The sequence below is a fragment of the Schistocerca piceifrons genome, chromosome 1 (assembly GCF_021461385.2).
Source record: "Schistocerca piceifrons isolate TAMUIC-IGC-003096 chromosome 1, iqSchPice1.1, whole genome shotgun sequence".
NCBI classification, from domain to species: Eukaryota; Metazoa; Arthropoda; class Insecta; order Orthoptera; family Acrididae; genus Schistocerca; species Schistocerca piceifrons.
The window spans coordinates 913,735,736-913,757,698 of NC_060138.1; the positions used below are offsets into that span (position 1 = coordinate 913,735,736).

Below are 21,963 nucleotides of genomic sequence, written 5' to 3' on the forward strand. Positions count from 1 at the left end.
TCTCACCCTGTACCTCTTCCACCTGCCACCTCACACCCTGTCCCACCTCACACCCTGTCCCACCTCACACCCTGTCCCACCTCACACCTGCCTCTCGTACACTCTCCCTCTTTCACCTTGTAGTGTCTCCTTTCCTCGGGGTTCTGCCGTGAAAAAATATAAAATAGAAAATCTGATTGGGTTTTGAATTTTGATGGAATTAGTTACGGATAAGGCGGACTTCGTATTAATGATTGAGATCGTGCTGTAATTTGACCGTGCATGGCAGACCGGGTCAGCAACACTACAAAAAGCGACTGTACGGAAATAGCATCAGAAACTAATTGAAATTTACCTTATAATCTTGTTAGAAACGAAGTACTAATTACAATATAGTCTTCATGGCTGTCCTAATTTCTCATGTAGGACGACCCGTCTTTCACTTTTCTCCGTCTGTTGAAAACTTCTTCAAGTTGTCACTGTCATGATCAATTTACAAATTTGGCGATAACCACCTCAAATCGCTATTGAAATAACCTCGCTTTGTAATATAATTTTAATTTCCACCCAAAAGCACATTCAACACAGCGCCGAAAAATAGACGTCTTTCGTATGAAGACGAGAGAGAGAGAGAGAGTGTGTAATCAATTAGTTGTTAAAAACAAACACCTACGCAAAAGTAAAAAAAAAAGAACAAAATTATGTATAAAAATCGGTCGTTGGCGCAGTGCTCTTCCCCATGCACGATCGTAAATAATATCTTTGTATTGGCGGAGGCGCGGTAGTCAAAGTACCATTACAACCTGCCTCTCGCACACTCTCCCTCTTTCACCTGCCTCCTCACAACCTGTCCTCCTCCCACCTGCATTTGCTGTGCAGTTTTTTGCAAGTGTTATTTATTTTAATTCATTTGATTATGATGTATGCTTTGCAGCCAATACTGAGCAGTACTTTCATCACTTACCCAATCACTAAACATAATCTGCAGTGAACTGCTTGTGTGGTCTTGTACTAGCTGTGTGTGTGTGTTGTGTTACATTGTTAGGAACAAGGTTATTTAAATTGTGCTATAGAAGATTTAGAAATTTGGCTTGGAAAATATGAAATAGTAATTTTTCGGTAGTTTTTTGGAGTTTTTAACTATATCAATAGCTCAGTGACAGTGAACTCATCAGTGACAGTGAACTCGTGATTATAATTTCACAATTTAAGGGAATAATTCAGCTTAACCACATTGTAATGTTAATCAATGTGATGACATTAGAAATATCAAGCTTCAGCCTTCAGATACACACCATCATAAGAGTCAGAACATCTCAGTGAATACCTAAAAGCATAAATGAGTTTGTAGAGAAGATAGTATAATTTACAGACAGGATGTCTGTATTTACTTCCCTGGGCAGTCCACTTGTTGGCCACTGTCTCTGTAGTGACCACATGCCATGTTGAACTCTGCAATGTCTTAAATCAATAGCATTTGTCACAGATTCCTGCAGCTTGTTTTCTTGCGCATCCGTAAAGTGAATGACTCCGATAAATTGGTAGTCACTATGCACATTTATACAACAGGGCATCCAGTTGTAGGAGTTGATGAATCCCAAGATCCTATGTACCCTAAGTAAAGGCAGAAACATTGGATGTTTTGGAAGAAATGGAACTGCTACTTCTGTGATAGGCCTGGTCATTAAATATTAGAGCCCTTCACTTTATGAGCTGATATACATTGATAAACGGGTTTCAGATCATCCTTCAGTGGTTTTCAGCATGTCTTTTTTTGTGGTGGGAGTGGTTGCAATACTTCTTTGTGATTAATTTGTTGGGGTGTTGTGGTTCTTGTGATGGTATGTATCTGGAGAAGGCAGCTTGTTGCTTCGGAATGTGTCAGTTTTAATATGATCAAATTTTAATTTTATTAACATTATAAATGTCATTAAGCTAAATTATTCTCTCATATTTGACGTTTTTCATGGCTGTATGTGATACCATTATCTTACTGACTCTCCAGTTCCTCCTTTTCAGAAGTTAGCCAAAATATCATTTGTTTTATAGTTCCTATTTAGTTTTTCAGAATAACTCAACAAACTGACAAAATTTGTATTTTTTCTTTGTTCACATGTTAAACATTCTTTTCAACATGTCTCCATTTGACATACATATTTTTTTTATAGCTGAACAGTAATCTAATCCGTGTGGTTTCCATGATAAGAGCTACAATGGAAGGAAACCAAACTGAACTGAGCCTGTATTTCCGAGATCTTATCCCTATGATATTGAGAAATTTTCCATCGCCATTAGCAGCACCGTATCTTACCAAACTGTTCCTAGATATCAGGAAATGTGTCTTTTCTGGTGACTTGAATCATCTTGGTGAGTAAAAGGAAACAAGAGATGGTAGATGGTCTTTTGGTAATTTAAATACTACTTGCATTTGTTGAATAAAGTTAATTTCTTGTAGTCTCTCTCTCTCTCTCTCTCTCTCTCTCTCTCTCTCTCTCTCTCTCTCTCTCTCTCTCTCTCCCTCCCTATTTCAAGATGTTTACATCTTAAAAGTGTCCAAAATGAGGTTTAAATGTTCTTATTCTTCCAAAATGTTTGTGCCAGAGTTATGAAGTACAGAGGGAACGAACATTCATACAAATATTATAGGCGTTTACTTTGCACAATCGTGTTCTGTGTCAACTTAAACTACTACTTCATAGTTGACAGACATTTATATATATATGTGTCAAAATAACCATATCTTAGTTTTCCACAACTGAAAGAGAAACAACTGAAATGGGGCATAATATGGAGCATTTTGCCCTCTTGATTCAGAACTGTATCTAGTTAAGTGGCAATAATTATACTAAGTACAAGTTGTGTCAAAACTTCCTCCCTAATTTAAACTTTAAATAAAGAAACAGATGGATCAAAATATAAACTGTATTAGCGTGAATGATATTTATGGAGTGGGAAGTTTTGTTTACATGCACTGTCATCGATAGGCTGACATAACAATATCAAAACAAGGACTGAATAAGGCATCGAATACACAGAATTAACATTCACTTAGTGCAAATTGTTATCTGTAACAAATTTCAGCCATGTCAACAAAGTGAGAAAAGACGGATATTCCACACGTCCAGCATGCTTTCTGGAGACTCTTCCAGATACCCTCCCTTTATGGGGCAGTTCCAGATTGGAAATTCATTAGTTTGTGGGTATCAAACTTTAGAGCAAAACGTGACCTGGTTAAAAAGAAAAGAAAAATTGGCCAAGTGTGAGTAGGACTTGTGAACTCAGGGTTCCGTACAAACCTAATTACAGTATTTACTCGAATCTGTCGCACTCGAATCTAAGCCGCACCTGAAAAATGAGACTCAAAATCAAGGGAAAAAAATTTTCCCGAATCTAAGCCGCACCTCAAATTTGAGACTCGAAATTCAAGGGGAGAGAAAAGTTTTAGGCCGCATCTCCAAATCGAAACAAAGTTGGTCCATTGTAATATGAGACACAATTTAGGTCGAATGAATGACGATACAGTTACAGTAGTTTGGTTCGAGTCATAACCTTAGCAGTTAAGCTTTACCAGGTAGCCATTGCTATGCGTCAGGCGCTCCGTCCGTATTTATACGGGTACCCTTCCTTTTTCATGTGCTTCATCTGGTTTGAACTGATTGCTTATTTTTCTTTGATCTGGTAAGCGCCGTTTTCTTTGTTATAGGTGTTTACATCACTCTAAGCTGAAAATGCATTACTGTACTGTGTCATGCGTTGTTTGTCGCATTCTGATTGTGCGTGTTTACCGCCTGTCGCCGCTCGCGGCATGGCTTGCTTTTGTGCGCGCTACCGCTGCTTACAATAAAAAAAGAGAAGAATCGCCTCATTAGCGAAACAATGGCAAGAGACTGCTATTTGTTGTTACTTACACTGCTGCTTTCTTTGATAATGATCAACAAGAACCAAATAATACACTGCGTATGATAGAAGATGTTCTGAACGAGAGTTTAGCGAAAATTTTTCTCCGTTTGAAAATCTTTGCAGGCGCCTCTTTAGTACATTACATTCTGCACAGAAATTAAGAGTCATCTTAGATTTAAAAATCTAGTCAATTGCTGTGCTTCATTTATGACTGTATCACTATTAGGCATAAGAATAATACGAATATAAACATGACATGATATGTATATTCTTCCGCGTTTGCTGTTGTCTCACTCTAGTTTCGTAGTTTATTAGGCAGACACGATTTAAATGAGATAGCAGCAAACACGAAACAAAACATGGCAAAATATTTGTATTCGTATTATTCTTATGGTGAAGAGAATACTGCATGTGATTCACAATTCGTAGAAGTTTTTATTTATTTTATTTCAGAACGTAGAGTTGGCCATATTGACAAACATCCCAAACAGTCTTGCCAGTCGGATTTTCGTAGTACATTGAAATGCTGCTACATTCGAAGATGAACAATACGGAATTTGTATTTACTTCGTTGGATAATGTAAGAAAATGCAGTGGTCGAAACTCGGGGCGGAGAACAAAAGCTCGTCTTCCACCTTTTTTTTTTTAAATTTATTTACTGATGCAGAGGATTTGGTGGCAGTATTTATCTTTGTGCCTACAAAGCATGCCTGTGTAGCGCTACATATATTCGACGGCAGAAGTTAGTTGTGGCGGCACCTACCAACATTTTTCAGAACTTCTGCTTGCTTTGCACTCAATTCTAAGCCGCAGCCGGTGTTTTGGATTACAAAAACCGGAAAAAAAGTGCGGCTTGGATTCGAGTAAATACGGTATGTGTATAGATATTTCCTCCATTCTGGGAATCGGGAATCTCAATGATTTTTTTCCTGTTATTGATGTAGATACTGGTAAGGTATTGGTCACAGGAATTGAAAGACTGTATGAAAATCTCTACGGTAGTTCCTGAGATTAGCTCCAATATACAAGAACAAGGGAGCAGGGCTTCAGTTTGAACATGTAGAGAGAGAAGATTTGTTTTTGTTTTACTTTGTTATTTTACACGTTTAATTCTGTTGGACCAAATTGAGGAACAAGCCTCCAAGGTCATGTGACTTGTCAGTACATGAAATTACAGCATAAAAGTAATAAAAGATAAAATAAAATAATTATGAACCCAAAAAAGACAAGCCATAAGTTTATGTAAACACAATCAACAATATAACACAGGAATCAGCTTAAATTTTCAAGGAACTCCTTGACAGAATAGGAGGACTGACCCAAGAGGAAGCTCTACAGTTTCAATTTGAACACGCATGGATTACTGCTAAGATTTTTGAATTCTTGTGATAGCTTATTGAAAATGGATGCAGCAGTATGCTGCGTGCCTTTCTGCAGGAGTGTCAAGGAAGTGTGATCCAAATGCAGATTGGATTTCTGCCTAGTATTAACTAAGAGATAGCTGCTACTTTTTGGGAATAAGCTGATGTTGTTAACAAGAAATGACAGTAAAGAATGTATATATTGAGAGGCCAATGTCAGAATACCCAGACTAATGAACAAGGGTCAACAAGAAGTTCGTGAACACACAACACTTTTTGTCCAAACCACCCGCTTCTGAGCCAAAGGTGTCCTTTGAGAATGGGAAGAGTTACCCCATATGTCATAAGCGAATGAAAGTAAGTAAAGTAGGCTACTTTTCACGTCAAACTATCACTTACTTCAGATACCGTTTGAATAGTAAAAATGGTAGCATTAAGCCTTTGAACAAGATCCTGAACATGGACTTTCCGTGACAGTTTACTATCTATCTGAACACCTAGAAATTGGAACTGTTCTGTTTCACTAATCAAATGCCCATTCTGTGAAATTAAAAGTCAAGTTTTGTTGAATTGTATTTAAAATTGTAAAAACCTACTGTGATTTAGCATTAATTTAATTTTGACAAGCAGTGATCTTTGTCTTAAGGTGCACTATTTAAAACAGTGCCATCATTGCACACAACATCCTTTACTACAAAACAAGTGTCACATGCAAACAGAAATACTTTAGAATCACCTGTAATACTAGAGTGCATGCCATGTATATAAATAAGGAACATGAGTGACTCCAACACTGATCCCTGGGGCACCATCCATTTAACCGTGCCCCACTCAGACCCACATCATAGCCATTCTTAGCACTGTGGAGCATGAGCTTTTGCTGTCTATTATGCTACTCCCTGCATTCCATAATGGTCCAGCTTCTGCAGCAATATTTTGCGATCAACACAATCAAATGCCTGAGATAAATCAAAAAAAGATGCCTAGTGTTCGAAACCTTTTGTTTAATCCATTCTGTCCCTCACAGAAAAAAGGGAATATAGAATTTTCAGTTGTTAAACCACTTCTGAAATCAAACTGTACATTTGATAGCAAACTATGTGAAACAGAATGAAAAATGATTAATTATCCTTTCATATACAGCCTCTTCAATAACTTAAGCAAATACTCATGGTATAGAAATATGTCTAAAATTGTCTATCTTATCCCTTGATCTCTTTGGGTGGTGATGTCCCCTGGCATGGCTACAACTTCCTTTTTATGTTTGCGTGCAGTAATATTTTTCTACTATGCTTTTGATGGATGATGAATGCATAGTACGCTCTAGTGGCAAAGAAGTATTTTTTATGTGATATAATAACAATTTAATAATTTTCTTATCTTTTCACTTTACTGGTTCTGTGGAAACTTTTCTTGCCAAAATTGATAGTTCTAGGCCAACAAGAGGTACCCTATAGGTTTTGATAAGTGAGTTTGTGAGTATGAAAATATCTGACATAAATGACTGTGTCTTTTAATTGCACTGATGTAGGATCTTAAATATTTTGTACTGCCAGGGGACCATAGAATTTTTTTATGATGTAAATTTTAACTTGATGTGCCTACCTATTCGTGAGGGAAAAGTGTCTTGACAGACAGATATGTGGATAAAAAAATGTTTTTTTTTCATGTAATGTAATTACAGATTAACAATTTTTGAATTTTTTTGCTGTACTTGTCATGCTAAATTTCACGATTCTAGGTCAATGAAATGTGCCCTATGAGTTTTAATGAGTGAGTTTGCAAGTATCAAAATATCAGGGCAGTCTTATAAGGGTTCTGTTTTTACCAATTGGGGTATGAAAACCCAAAAAGAGAAAGAAGGCCACTTAGTTTTTAAACTCCAGAAAGCATGAATGCAGTAAAGCATTAAATTTCAGCAGTCAGATCTTTTGTAAAACAACCTAGAACTTTTCAGTTATCTGGCTGGTGGGTGTGTCAAATTTTACAACAGGACTTAAGACTTCATCTGCAAAAGATGGTCATTGTTCAGGAATTGTTTGAGCATGATTATGACAATCATGTGAGGTCGTGAGCAAACATCCTTGAAAATATTGTCGAAGATGCTGTGGTATTTTGCAGCAATGTAGCACATTTTTACTTATTGGGATGCATTGACCATCGAAATATCCAGTATTGGAATGGGCAGAACCCTTGTGAACTTAATGAAAATCCACTATATAATGACTGTGTTACTGTATGGTGTGTGGCTGGAATGGTTGGGGTAATTGTTCATTACTTTTTTGAAGAGGTTGGTGCTATTGTTACATTAAACTCTCAATGATAAAATAACACGATCTACATGTGTTTTGCACAATGACTCAGTATGCTGCAGATTGACCAGGTACGATTTCATCTGGATGGAGCCACTGCTCACACAGCTCAGATTTCTCTCCTAGGTATTTTCAGAATAATTAATTTCTTTGGGTGGTGACATCCCCTGGCGACAATGATTACTGGACCGTACACCTTGTGATGTTTTCTATGGAGGCATCTTAAGGCTGAGTTGTTTAAACATTGGCTGAGGGCTTTGCCAGCCCTAAGAAATTCAATACAGGAAAAATTTGTCTTATTCCCCAAGAAATGATCATTAGGATGATGCACTGATAGTGTAGGACACCACTTGAGTAACACATTGTTGAAAAATTCCCACTGTGCAGGTATCATTCATGTTAGAACATTTTCTATATTTCCATCCATTGTTTTGTGTTTTTTAAAAATCAAACTTACAAGTGTAAAACATCTTTGAACTTTGATTATTTTACAAATGAATTAATGTGTTAATTATTTGACATGAAGCATGTAAAAGAGAGAAAGTTAAAAAAAAAAGATATGAAATTATTTTTAAAGTTTGTTGGAAGTCAGTATGTGCTTTCATTTTCGAACACTGGATGAATATAATCTGGGTAGTGTGTGCTCTGTTTTAAGCGAAAGCTACTTTTCATGCATCTCATTGTTTTATGTGTACATCTACAGCTACATGATTACTCTGCAATTCACATTTAAGTGCTTGGCAGAGGGTTCATCGAACCACAATCATACTGTCTGTCTACCATTCCACTCTCGAACAGCGCACGGGAAAAACGAACACCTAAACCTTTCTGTTCGAGCTCTGATTTCTCTTATTTCATTTTGATGATCATTCCTACCTATGTAGGCTGGGCTCAACAAAATATTTTCGCATTCGGAAGAGAAAGTTGGTGACTGAAATTTTTTAAATAGATCTCGCCGCGACGAGAAACGTCTTTGCTTTAATGACTTCCATCCCAACTCGCGTATCATATCTGCCACACTCTCTCCCCTATTACGTGATAATACAAAATGAGCTGCCCTTTTTTGCACCCTTTTGATGTCCTCCATCAATCCCACCTGGTAAGGATCCCACATCACGCAGCAATATTCTAACAGAAGACGAATGAGTGTAGTGTAAACTGTCTCTTTAGTGGACTTGTTGCATCTTCTAAGTGTCCTGCCAATGAAATGCAACCTTTGGCTCACCTTCCCCACAATATTATCTATGTGGTCTTTCCAACTGAAGTTGTTCGTAATTTTAACACCCAGGTACTTTGTTGAATTGCCACACCATACAGCAATCTTTTCTAAATCGCTTTGCAACTGATACTGGTCTTCGGATGACCTTACTAGACGGTAAATTACAGCATCATCTGCGAACAACCTAAGAGAACTGCTCAGATTGTCACCCAGGTCATTTATACAGATCAGGAACACCAGAGCTCCCAGGACGCTTCCCTGGGGAACACCTGATATCACTTCAGTTTTACTCGATGATTTGCCGTCTGTTACTACGAACTGCGACCTTCCTGACAGGAAATCACGAATCCAGTCGCACAACTGAGACGATACCCCATAGGCCTGCAGCTTGATTAGAAGTCGCTTGTGAGGAACGGTGTCAAAAGCTTTCCGGAAATCTAGAAATACGGAATCAACTTGAGATCCCCTGTCGATAGCGGCCATTACTTCGTGCGAATAAAGAGCTATCTGGAGTGCACAAGAACAATGTTTTCTGAAACCATGCTGATTACGTCCCTTCGAGGTGATTCATAATGTTTGAATACAGTATATGCTCCAAAACCCTACTGCAAACAGACGTCAATGATGTAGATCTGTAGTTCGATGGATTATTCCTACTACCCTTCTTAAACACTGGTGCAACCTGCACAATTTTCCAATCTGTAGGTACAGATCTATCGGTGAGCGAGCGGTTGTATATGATTCCTAAGTAGGAAGCTATTGTATCAGTGTAATCTGAAAGCAACCTAATCGGTATACAATCTGGCCCTGAAGACTTGCCCATATCAAGCGATTTGAGTTACTTCGCAACCCCTAAGGTATCTACTTCTGAGAAACTCATGCTAGCAGCTGTTCGTGTTTCAAATTCTGGGATATTCCATTCGTCTTCCATGGTGTAGGAATTTCAGAAAACTGTGTTCAATAACTCCGCTTTAGCGGCACAGTCGTTGGTAACAGTACCATCGGCACTGCGCAGCGAGGGTATTGACTGCGTCTTGCTGCTTGTGTACTTTACATACAACCAGAATTTCTTTGGATTTTCTACCAAATTTCGAGACAATGTTTCGTTGTGGAACCTATTAAAGGCGAGTTGAAGTCCGTGCCAAATTTCGCGTGTCTGTAAATTTTAGCCAATCTTCGGGATTTCGCATTCTTCTGAACTTCGCATGCTTTTTCCTTTGCCTCTGCAACAGTGTTCGGACCTGTTTTGTGTACCATGGGGGATCAGTTCTATCTCTTACCAATTTATGAGGTATGAATCTCTCAATTGCTGTTGGTACTATATCTTTGAATTTGAGCCACATCTCGGCTACATTTGCATAGTCAGTTCAGAAGGAATGGAGATTGTCTCTTAGGAAGGCTTCTAGTGACACTTTATCCGCTTTTTTAAATAAAATTATTTTGCGTTTGTTTCTGGTGGATTTGGAAGAAACGGTATTGAGCCTAGCTACAATACCTTGTGATCACTAATCCCTGTATCAGTCATGATGCTCACTATTAGCTCTCGATTGTTTGTGGCTAAGAGGTCAAATGTGTTTTCGTAACCATTTACAATTCGTGTGGGTTCGTGGACTAACTGCTCGAAATAATTTTCGGAGAAAGCATTTAGGACAATCTCGGAAGATGTTTTCTGCCTACCACCGGTTTTGAACAAGTATTTTTGCCAACATATTGAGGGAAGGTTGAAGTCCCCACCAACTATAACCGTGTAAGTGGGGTATTTATTTGTCATGAGACTCAAATTTTCTCTGAACTGTTCAGCAACTATATCATCGGAGTCTGGGGGTCGGTAGCAGGAGCCAGTTATCAACTTAGTTCGGCTGTTAAGTATAACCTCCACCCATACCAATTCGACTTCACTACAAGATAAACCACTACTGACAGACACAAGCACTCCACCACCAATTCTGCCTAATCTATCTTTCCTTAACACCGTCTGAGACTTCGTAAAAATTTCTGCAGAACTTACTTCAGGCTTTAGCCAGCTTTCTGTACCTATAACGATTTCAGCTTCTGTGCTTTCTATTAGCGCTTGAAGCTCAGGGACTTTCCCAGCACAACTACAACAATTTACAACTACAATTCGAACTGCTCCTTGATCCAAGCACGTCCTGTATTTGCCATGCACCCTTTGAGATTGCAGCCCACCCCCTACTTTCCCGAGGCCTTCTAACCTAAAAAACCGCCTGGTCCACGCCACACAGCCTCCGCTACCTGTGTAGCCGCCAGCTGAGTGTAGTGAACTCCTGACCTATTCAGTGGAACCCGAAACCCCACCACCCTATGGCGAAAGTCAAGGAATCTGCAGCCAACACGCTCGCAAAACCGTCTGAGCCTCTGATTCAGACCCTCCACCCGGCTCTGCACCAAAGGTCCACAGTCGGTTCTGTCAACGATGCCGCAGATGGTGAGCTCTGCCTTCATCTCGTAAGCAAGACCGGCAGCCTTCACCAAATCAGATAGCCGCTGGAATCCAGAGAGAATTTCCTTAGATCCAAAGCGACACACGTCGTTAGTGCCGACATGTGCCACCACCTGCAGCTGGCTGCACCCTGTGCTCTTTATGGCATCCGGAAGGACCCTTTCCACATCAGGAATGACTCCACCCGGAATGCTCACGGAGTGCACACTGGATTTCTTCCCCTCCTTAGCTGCCATATCCCTAAGGGGCCTCATTACGCACCTAACATTGGAGCTCCCAACTACCAATAAGCTCACCCTCTGCGATTGCCCAGACCTTGAAGGCTGAGAATCATCCTCTGAAACAGGGCAGGCAGCTGCATCTGGCTCAGCCACAGACAGTACCTGAAACCTGTTTGTCAGACGCACCGGGGAGGCTTTCTGATCAGCCTCCGGGGACGTCTTTCGCTGCCTGCCACGCCTTGGAACGACCTCCCAATCAACTACAGGCGAGGGCTCAGCCCCACTGCGACCAGCAACTGGGGCAACCACAGCGGCAGACCGATCTGGGGACAGACGGGATGAGGTTGACATCCCCGTGATACCCAAGTCTGGCTCCCCATAGTGGTGGCCATTGGCAACAGCCTCAAGCTGCGTGACCGAAGTCAGCGCTGTCTGCAGCTGTGAGCGAAGGGGTGCCAACTCAGCCGTCATCCGAACACAGCAATCACAGTCCCTGTCCATTCTAATAGATGTTGAACAACAGTTACTGAAACACGAGTTTGCACCTAGATAACGTAAGGGAAACGTGCAAAGAATGTATGAACTAACCTGTACAAGTGCCTAACGACTGCGCTACAATCTGCCTGAATTTACGATTACAGTAACTAAAACTCGAAATTACACCTCCTATACAAAACTCTCACGCAATTTAAGTAAGAATCTACGAAGTAAACACAGAAAAGAAGCTATATACGTATCTTTCTGCGCTGTCGATGTGCACCAACTGGGAGCTCAGGCCGCACTCACTGCCATACTTCTTAACCTGTGTGTCACACAATGAAATAATTTTGCAGAAATATTCATGGGTATATGTGGATATTTCCGCAAAATGTGTTGAGTAGAGTTCATAGTAAAGAAATAATAAATTAAAACGTCATGCCTGATGTTTAGGGCTGATTGTATGAACATTGAAAATGTAGTAAGTGATAACTTTTTTCCTTTCATCATGTTGTGCAAGTTGTCAGTGATAAGTATTTTTGCGAAAGTTTGAAGTTGTGTGTTAAGTATGTTGGAAGTCACAAGTGCTCTCATTGTCAATTACTGGATGAATATAATGTGGGTATTTGTGTGCCATGAGTTATGCTGCCTCAGGACATTGAGGTGTTCCGTGGTATTGCTTGGGAGTTACAATTCCATGTTGTTGATTTGCTCATCTGGTTATTTCTCCTCACTCACAAAATTCTCCTGTCAGACTTTTTCGTAGAACTTCAGTTGTCGCTGGAAATCAGGAGTACAGTCCAATATCTATATTCGTGAAATAAATACAACACTTCCGAGAAGTAATGTGGCATATATTCCACTCTTCTTGCACAATGATCTTTCATAATAAATTCTCACTACTTGAAACATCACAAATACTCAGTTAGGACACAGAGTTGAAAACTGGCGGTCCCAGATAACAAAGTTGAATTGAACTTGACAAGTAAGTTTCTCTCTTGTTCCCATTTCATCATTGTGATTGTCAAGGTCATTCTTCTTCCATGGCACACACTTTGTCTCCAAGGCAATACCTTGCATGCAGAATAAATGTCTGAACAGCAGGTACCATGAAAATTGCTGTGTCGTCCTTGCTTCCCGATACACTGTGTTCATCCACTCCAGAATACTTGCACATAAAGAAAACAAACTTACAAACAGCATTTGTATTGACCCATTCGTTAAATATAACTTTTCTGGTGGTGGTTATCATTTGTTGGTTTGGTAGATGACATGCAACATGTCTCTGCATGTACATAACTGCTAATTATAATACTTGACTTACTGTTTCAAAACATGTAACGTAAGATTATACCTCTTAATGAGTGGTTTGTGACAGGATTTTAAATTTGACCAATAACTAACTATATGAAATATTGAAAATAAAATTTTTGTTACATCTGGAAATCATTAGATTGGCGACCTGCAACTGGAACTTAGTTATGAACCCTGGATTAATCACTTGGTACTACAGGTACCTTGTCACATGTTGTATGTTCCTGTTTAACTTTCGCATCATTCTCAAACAACTAAATGAAAGAAGCCATAGAACATGTATCCGTAAATGTCACGCTTATTCTTTCCAGATGGAACATCGATGTTGATTTTTCAAATTTTTGTTAATAGAACAGAGTGGGGACTAAAGAAATTTGTGACTTAACTTGACAAAAAGATACGATGTGTCATGACGCTTTGAGGAATTGTCAGTTTACAGGGAAAAGTGTGGGAGGAAAAAAATTTAGAGGGAGACCAAGGCTTGACTATGGTAAAAGGTTCAAATGCATGTAGACTGCGGTAGTTACGCAGAAATAAAGAAGCTTGCACAGGACAGACCAGTATGAAGGACTGCAGCAAACCTGTCTTCGCACTGAAGACCACAGCAGTAAGAACAGCAGTTCCAACAATCAGACAGAAAAGATACATCTATCAGTAAATATGTCGCAGGTTCCAAAGAATATACACTAAACAGATTTTTGAATGTGTAAATATTTATTCAACGAAGTGCCATTCTAGAATTCGAAGTTTGGAAGGAAGGAGACGAGAGACTGGCGGATTTAAAGCTGTGAGTACGGGCCGTGAGTCGTGCTTGGGTAGCTCAGTCGGTAGAGCACTTGCCCATGAAAGGCAAAGGTCCCGAGTTCGAGTCTCGGTCCGGCACACAGTTTTAATCTGCCAGGAAGTTTTGTTTCAAAGTGCCATTCTGTCATATTTAACACCTTCGAAGTTTGCACTTCTTTATAGTACAAAATAATCATATTTTTTATTGGAGCATATGTTTGATTGTTGCAAAAGTGCAAGAATCCCTGCATTTCTTTAAATATATGGAAGTACTTCTTTTTGGTGAAGAATGGAATGGAAATCATTGTGTTGTGTGTATCTGTAGTGCCATTTACTTCACTGTTGCATGTATTAAAAAATTTATTTCTTCATTTTGAGATTGGCTGCCCCTCTTCTGGAAATGTATCTACATTAAATGACAAATCTGTAAAACTTTTCAACTGGAGTACTCACTAATAATTGTCCAGGAAAAAATTAAATTGCAAAACATTGGCATATTATGACAATCCAAAATTCGAGGTCATATGCCCAGAAAACAAGTTGGTACTGGAACAGGTGCTAACAAATGAAAATCATACCATAGCTGTGTACCTGACAAATCCAATTATCTTTTGACTCTGAGGTAAAATCGTCATGATTGACTCACTTCCTGAGTGCAAATAGCATTGATTCTCAGTCTCACTTCCTTTTTCATTTGAATCACAATGACTGTCTCTTCTCTTCCACAAGAATTGGAAAAGGAATTGACTGTGGCGCAATAGGAATTAGTTATGGTCGTTTTAAAGTATATTTTCAGCATTCTCAGTAACGAATATAGGGAAAGCACATAATGTTTACAAGGTCATATACCTGCGTTTGGAACAGTATGACGTTCCTTCTTCGGCTGATTTTCAGATTGTATGTTGTTAACTGCTTCAGACTGTGTAGAAAGTTGAAGAAAGTCCTCAAATTGGAATACGTATCATAGCAGTTATGTAAAATAAATTGTAGTAATATTGTCTTCACTTTTATTTTTTAAATATTGGGCTCATTAACAGCAGGTTCTTTTTATGATCTGGTGCAGAGAACAGGATACCACTTCAGGATTGATATACTGTTTATAAGAGTGCATCTAATCATTGTGTCGCAGATGACTAGCGTTCGATGAATTAAATATTTCTGAATTCTATTTGTGATTCAATACAAACTGTCCTAGGATGAATGATCATTATTCAGGAATATGACAGGAATGAGCATTTGAATCAAAAAAATCTAGTAAACATGGTTCTAAACTGCACACCTTATGAGCTATGAGCATTTCTTCATCTTTAATATAGTGAAATAAATCTCCTCTTCTGCAAGCTCCTTCCTTTCCATATTTTGAGAGGTGGTAGTAGCATGGACCAAAACAAGAGAAAAAGTAATCTTGATCTGTAAAATGCTTACCTTAAGAGCAATGGGCACTTGTTCAGTAAAAGAGATGTTTCACAGTTGCGAGGACTTCACGTTTACTAGACTTTTGTAACACTATGACTGGCTCATGCACATACATTTTTAGTGTTTACTGTGTGGATGTTAAGCTTCCAAGCAGGTTAATTTAGATTAGGTCCTTTGAAGCTAGCTGTTGGTCCAGCAGTAGAATGGGAAAGGAGAAGAGGCTATCGTAGTCAAATCCACAAAATGGATCTCGGAAAGCAAGCAGCTTTGTTGCCAGCCTTCAACTGTGAAGTGTTAATGGCTTCAGGTGAAAACGGTAGTCATCTACATAGATGTGACAGTGTTGAGGCACAGTCATAGGGACATCTACAAAATTGCGCTATTTGACTGGTTGAGAGAGGTGCACAAAGTTGTTGTGCACAGCCCACTGCTGCACAGCAACTGTCAGGGATCTTTAATACTAAGTTAACTACAGCAAAGAAAAGGGGAGGGGTATTCCAGGGGAGAAATTTCGCAGGCAGGGGGGTGGGCATTTTTTGAAACATATTTTCTTCCTGGTCCGTTATTTGGCGAAGCACTTGTTTCCAGCTGTATCAGATCTCATTTCACTTACCTCTCACTGTCTGATTTCTGTCGTTACTATGACTTTTGTCATTGTATCTCACTTGTCCTAACTAGTAGCTGAATGTTATTGTTCAGCTTTTCAATTAATTAGACATCAACTGGTCCCTATTTAGGTGCTGAGTGAAATGTTAGTTGTGGGTTTCAACATGTAGCCATTTTTAGGCCGAAGAAAGCAGTTTACAGGGCTTACATGAGAATCCACTTTGGACTTGTGATACAGAAACTAGGTGTAGTGATGATTAGCGATGAGATTGGACAAATCATGTTCAACATTAGTGACAGTAGATTATTATGGAATACATTAGAGCTTAATTTCTAAAAGTTATCTAACTTAGTTGTTAGAGAGTTCACAAAACTAATTAGATCACTGAAAAGCAGTAACTAACACATTTTTATAAATGTTGTGAGAAGCAAGTGACCTCTAATTATAGACTCATTCTTCTCCTTCCCAGGTTATCAAAACTTTTGAGGTGGAGTTTTAAAATAATATAACAGCTGCTGAGTTAGGTTTCCACAACGATTTGTTAACAGAAAAAGAACTGTATGGTCGCAAGAACTTAGTTCTGGTAGATCTAAAGGCAAAGAATTGCCCTATTGACATTTTCTGTGAACTCACTGAGGCCTTCCATTGTGTTTTTCACAAAATTCCATCAAGAAAATGAAAATGCTGTGATGTTAAAGGCATTCACTTTGCATGAGCAAATCATCTCAACAAAGGGTCACATTAATGGATGATATCACAGGAGTAAAACTAAACTTCAAAGTGAGGAAATGTTAAATATGGATACCAATAGGGTTCAATAATTTGCCCACTCCTTTCCTCGAGATCCAAAGCAGCAGTGGCTGAAGTAACAATAAGCGATTACCAGAGACTTTGTAGGGCTCTTAAAATATATGATGTTTACTTATGAAACTAGTATATAGATAAAGAGCTTTCAACTGGTTCACAGCAAGCAGCTTAACTCTTAATGTTACAGAGAGTCGTGTTATGCAATTTCCAACAAGCAAGTGACCTAAAGGTACCAAAAAGAGATATAATCTATCTGGGCACCCAGATGGATAAGAAACTAAAGTGACATGAGCATGTGAAAAGTAGAAAGCTCAATTCTGCATGCTTTGCACTTAAAAAATGCTCTTGCTGCATGGAGCTACTGTCAGTGTGCTAGGATACTTAAATTCAATACTCTTTTTGTGGTATAATCATCAGGGGCCGAAAAGTATTTATTCTACAGAAGTGTGCAATAAATTTTTTATGCAAAGTTGATAACTGTGATAACTTGCTGCAGCATTTTCAGGGACCAAGGGATTCTTACAGTTAACTGATAATACATATCTTCCATTAATATATTTTTGGCTAATAATACAGCAAAATCAAAGTGAAGTGTGAAATCCACAACTACAATAACAGAACTAAAATTAATATAGACTTTTGCATCCCTGTCTATAGTCAGATGATGATTTCTATTGTGATGCAAAAGCTTGTAACAGCTCTTCATCCCACTTCAGAATGTTTGGGCTTTGGGATGTAAATTTTGACTAACAATCATGTTCACTTTTAACAGGCTTTAACAGTATCAGTATGTAGATACCTGATATTATTCTGTTTAAAGTTACATAAGTACTTAGTTTGAAGTGTTTGATAAAAGCAGCAGTTAGGTAGTGTAAGAGGAACAGCAAAGGCTTTTTTTCCAAAATAGCTGCTTAATGTAGAATAATTTTCATAATTATCGATGTGAATAATTAGGTACTGCTCAGAAATAGCTGACAGTGACAATTAATGTATGATTTGATACATTTCACAACCCTGAAGAATGGGATTTATGGAGCATGATGTATGAATCAAGTGATATATTTTTTTATTATTTTTTTTATATATATTTGGCTTTAATTGGATACTGCATCCTCAGGAGAGGATACATTGGGTAAATGAATATGGAAAAAGCAACATCACTACTAACTAGTATAGTGTCATGTATGTTATGCAACAAAAATCATGTGTATCGACACTTTTGGGAGACTAATTCAGAATCATGGTTCCAATAAATGGAGTCATTGTAAGAAGAAGAAAAACCACACTTTTAAATACAGTGGCATCTATCTTTATTTGTTGATGGATGACAAAGAGTAATTGGAAGTGCAGTTTATTCTATTAAGGATAATTATTACATTATTATTATTATTATTATTATTACTACTACTACTACTAGTAGTAGTAGTAGTAGTAGTAGTAGTGGTAGTATTGGTGGTGGTGGAGCACTACTACTGTTACTACTACAATTTCTTACAAATAAGTATGTACATTTTTAGTTAAAGTTACTTTACTTTCATTGCTGTTCTTATTGTTATCTTGTTGCAGGACAGTTGGTGGGTCATGTTGTTTTACGTCTGCAGTCACCACAATGTGATTTAGATCCAGCTTGGGAAGAGGAAGCACTACTTGCTGCCGTCACTCGCACTATCTCAATCCTTCACAGGTTAACAGTAAATCCCAAAAGGAAGATAACAGGCAGTGACCCACCAAAAGTACTCTTACCTGCACCATCATTCTGTTACTGTTTCCCACTCCTACGATCTGCACTTTTGTCATCAACTATTAAACTTGATGAAGGCGTTATTTTGTCAACATTGCAAATAATCTCGGAGCACGCACAAATGAGGGGACAACGTACTGCAAGGACAGTTATTGGCGACAGTGATCTGTATCATCCAAGGCTGCTTCCTCGAAAACAAATGTTTGAACTGTTAATAGACATGATAAGTAAGTAATCGTAACTACTAAGTTTCCTAGTACACTTTTCTTACCTTTGTGTCAAAGTTTAGCCTGACAGTCATATGCATTAATACAGTAACTTGACAGTTTTCCTCGTTTTACTCAAATTTATGCTCACGGGCAAATAGGATTAACGTCAGAACCAGATCTTATCCACAGAAACGAGTCGACACACAGAATAGTGCTAAGAAATTAATTTTTGCATCTACTTTTTGATAAATATGGGAGAATCTTTCTCAGGTTTTTCAGAGTGTAATCTTCGTGTGATATGTATGAGCTGTTTTCTTCTGACAGGCCTATGGTATTAGCTATTCCCTCTATGTTTAATCACTTAACTGACCGGTACCATAGTGTACATTTTCTTAGTGTTATTGTAATGTCATTCATGTGAGTGATGTTCAAGAAAAGCACACATGTATTTGAATTCATCTGCCCATTCCGTAAGTTGAAAATGAAGGAACAGATACCTTGCAAACTTTCGCTGACTTTGTATGAATTTCCACTGACAATCACAAAGAATTTCGCTACAGCGTAGTGTTTCAGTTTATCCCTCTAAACAAAACCTGCACAACATACTACTTTTAAAAGTTACATACACAAAAGTAGTCCACAGATCAAATTCACACCTAAGAAACATTATTTCATAATGTGTAACAAAAACACAATTCCATGGATGGGAGCTTCATTTGTGTGCTATTGTGATAACTTCTTTTTCCCGTGTGATGTGTAGCAAATATGTCAGTTTATTTCATACTCTGAAGAAAAATGTTTAGTGTAAATATATCATTAAAACTGTCAGTTTGTGCAACACATGTACTGATTTATTTGAAAGCAGGACACTGTCGTATTCAGAATATTTATTTAACATGCTTTTGGAAAATTGCAGGTCGTACAAGTGGAAGAGTTCAGCAGCAAGCTGGAGCAGCATTGCTTGATGTTGCAACTTCTGGATCTGCTCGAGATGGTTGTGCTCGCGCGAGCAGCGAAGAAATTGATAGTCTGCTTTCTGCATTACAAAACCCTTCAGAAGTTGTTCGTGATGCTGCATTAAGGGTAATAATCACTGTTGTTATATATCTGTAAGCGTGTTGCTACTTAATGCAACGAGGTCAGATCTTTGCTTGGCAAAGTGACATGTACTTTCATGTATTGTAATTACTTATTTTGCTTTACCAGGTTTGAACATTAAGGCAGTCTCATAAATTTTAACAGCAGGTCCTATGTGTGCAACTGAATTCCTCATTTTGTAAATTCATGTATAGTATGCACAAATTTTCTTTGTGTCTGAGCTTTCATTATTGAAGTGATGAGAAAGTTATGCAAATAAAATTTAAAAATAGTCCTAGGTTATGCAGCCTAGGCTGTTTTTTAATATCAATTATAATTCAAGATTACTATACCACTGCACCACCATGGACTGGACTACATTTTACTGCAAATAATATATTTTCTGCAGCTTTTATCAACCTTTGCAAAAACATTATACAGCTGCAACCATAGTATCATTTAAGAGACTGCAGTCGTCTGTGTGTGTGTGTGTGTGTGTGTGTGTGTGTGTGTGTGTGTGTTTTGACAAAGGCCATTGGTCGAAAGCTTTAAGTGTGAAACTCTTTTTGTTGTGCCTATCTGCAACTCAGCATCTCCGTTATATGGTGAGTAGCAACTTTCCTTCTCATAATATTGTTGACTGATTTGTGGTTTGTAACAATTCATATTGATGTGTGAAACACATCTAACCTCATGAGACATGAGGGAACTTGTTAACTTTGCACATTAGTTTAAAATGTGACTGGCACCCAGTAAAGAACAAAAAATGTGGGTTTCATTTCTTTTTCTATCAACACCATATAAGTCAGATGTTTACTCCCTTTAGTCCTTGCAAACCTTTTCGAATGAGGCACTGCTCTGTACAAGAGCAAAGATAAAATACAAGAACAGTAAATTGATGGATTTAAAAACTGACCCACACCTAGTAAGCCACTTTAAATTTTCCCATCAGTTAGCTTACACCTTCCCATCAACTGGAAAATTGAAATAATGAAATACACTGTAACCTGTCACTTATAGCAGGTGGTGTTGGAACTATCTTTTGTGGCAATACATGGCTCATTGTAGTGGGTTATTTCCCTACAAAGGATCTAGAATGCTGTCTAGAGATACACTACCTGATTCTTCTTCCGCAGTCTCATGTATAGTCCACAGTCTGGAGTGGTGACAACAGATGGAGTTGACAGCCAGAATGTGCCCTGTTGAGGGTGTATCTGAAATCTATATCCACATGGTGCTTCTTTTCTTGTGGGTGTGTGCAGGCAGTAGGAAAGGAAAGAATGTGAATCAAATTGACAGAATACGTTCAATGAATATTTGTATGCGTATATTGTGTTCAGATGTTCCAGTGATGTGGGAGTTGAAGTAATATGTTACTTCAACCATTAGGAGTTTCTAACAAATAGAACACAGCATGTGATTCTGAATGTAGATAAGTCTTCAGCTGTAAAAGTATCTTTGAGCACCCCCAAGGGAGTGTTGTTGGACTGTTACTTTTCACAATATATATAAATGAGCTAATAGTTAATGTTGAAAGTTCCATGAGGCTTTTTGCAGTAGATACTGTTGTATACAGAAAAGTCACAACGCTATAAAATTGTAGCAAAATGCAGGAAGACATGTAGCAGGTTGATACTTGGTGCAGGGAGTGACAATTGAGCCTCAACATAAACCATTGTAATGTATTCTTAATACACAGACAGAAGGACCCTATATTGTAAGATTGCATGCTTGCATAACAATCACTGCAAGCAGTTATTTCCATAAAATATCTGGGATTATGCATATGGAGTGATTTAAACTGGAACAACCACACTCAATTAATCATGAGTAAGTCAGATGTTGTCCGTCAACAATGGAAGTGGCTTACAAAATACGTGTTCAACCAATACTGGAATTTTGTTCATCTGCCTGGGACCTGTACCAGATAGGATTGATAGAAGAAATAGAGAAGATCGAAAGAAGAGCGGCATGTTTCATTATGCGTTCACTTAGTAAGCATGAAAGCATCATGGAGATGTTCAGCCAACTCCTGGGGCAGACACTTCAAAAGAGGTGTTCTAATCATGTTATGGTCTA

General features: G+C 38.4%; 1 protein-coding gene across 1 annotated transcript in view; it reads left to right on the forward strand.

Moving 5' to 3' along the window:
• LOC124717053 (eIF-2-alpha kinase activator GCN1) overlaps nt 1–21,963 on the forward strand; it is a 265,579-nt gene that overhangs the window by 123,941 nt on the left and 119,675 nt on the right. Inside the window, exons 15-17 of the mRNA XM_047243734.1 lie at nt 2,148–2,346; nt 18,424–18,825; nt 19,724–19,890. Coding sequence (XP_047099690.1) covers nt 2,148–2,346; nt 18,424–18,825; nt 19,724–19,890 — 768 coding nt within the window. The remainder of the gene's footprint in view (nt 1–2,147; nt 2,347–18,423; nt 18,826–19,723; nt 19,891–21,963) is intronic.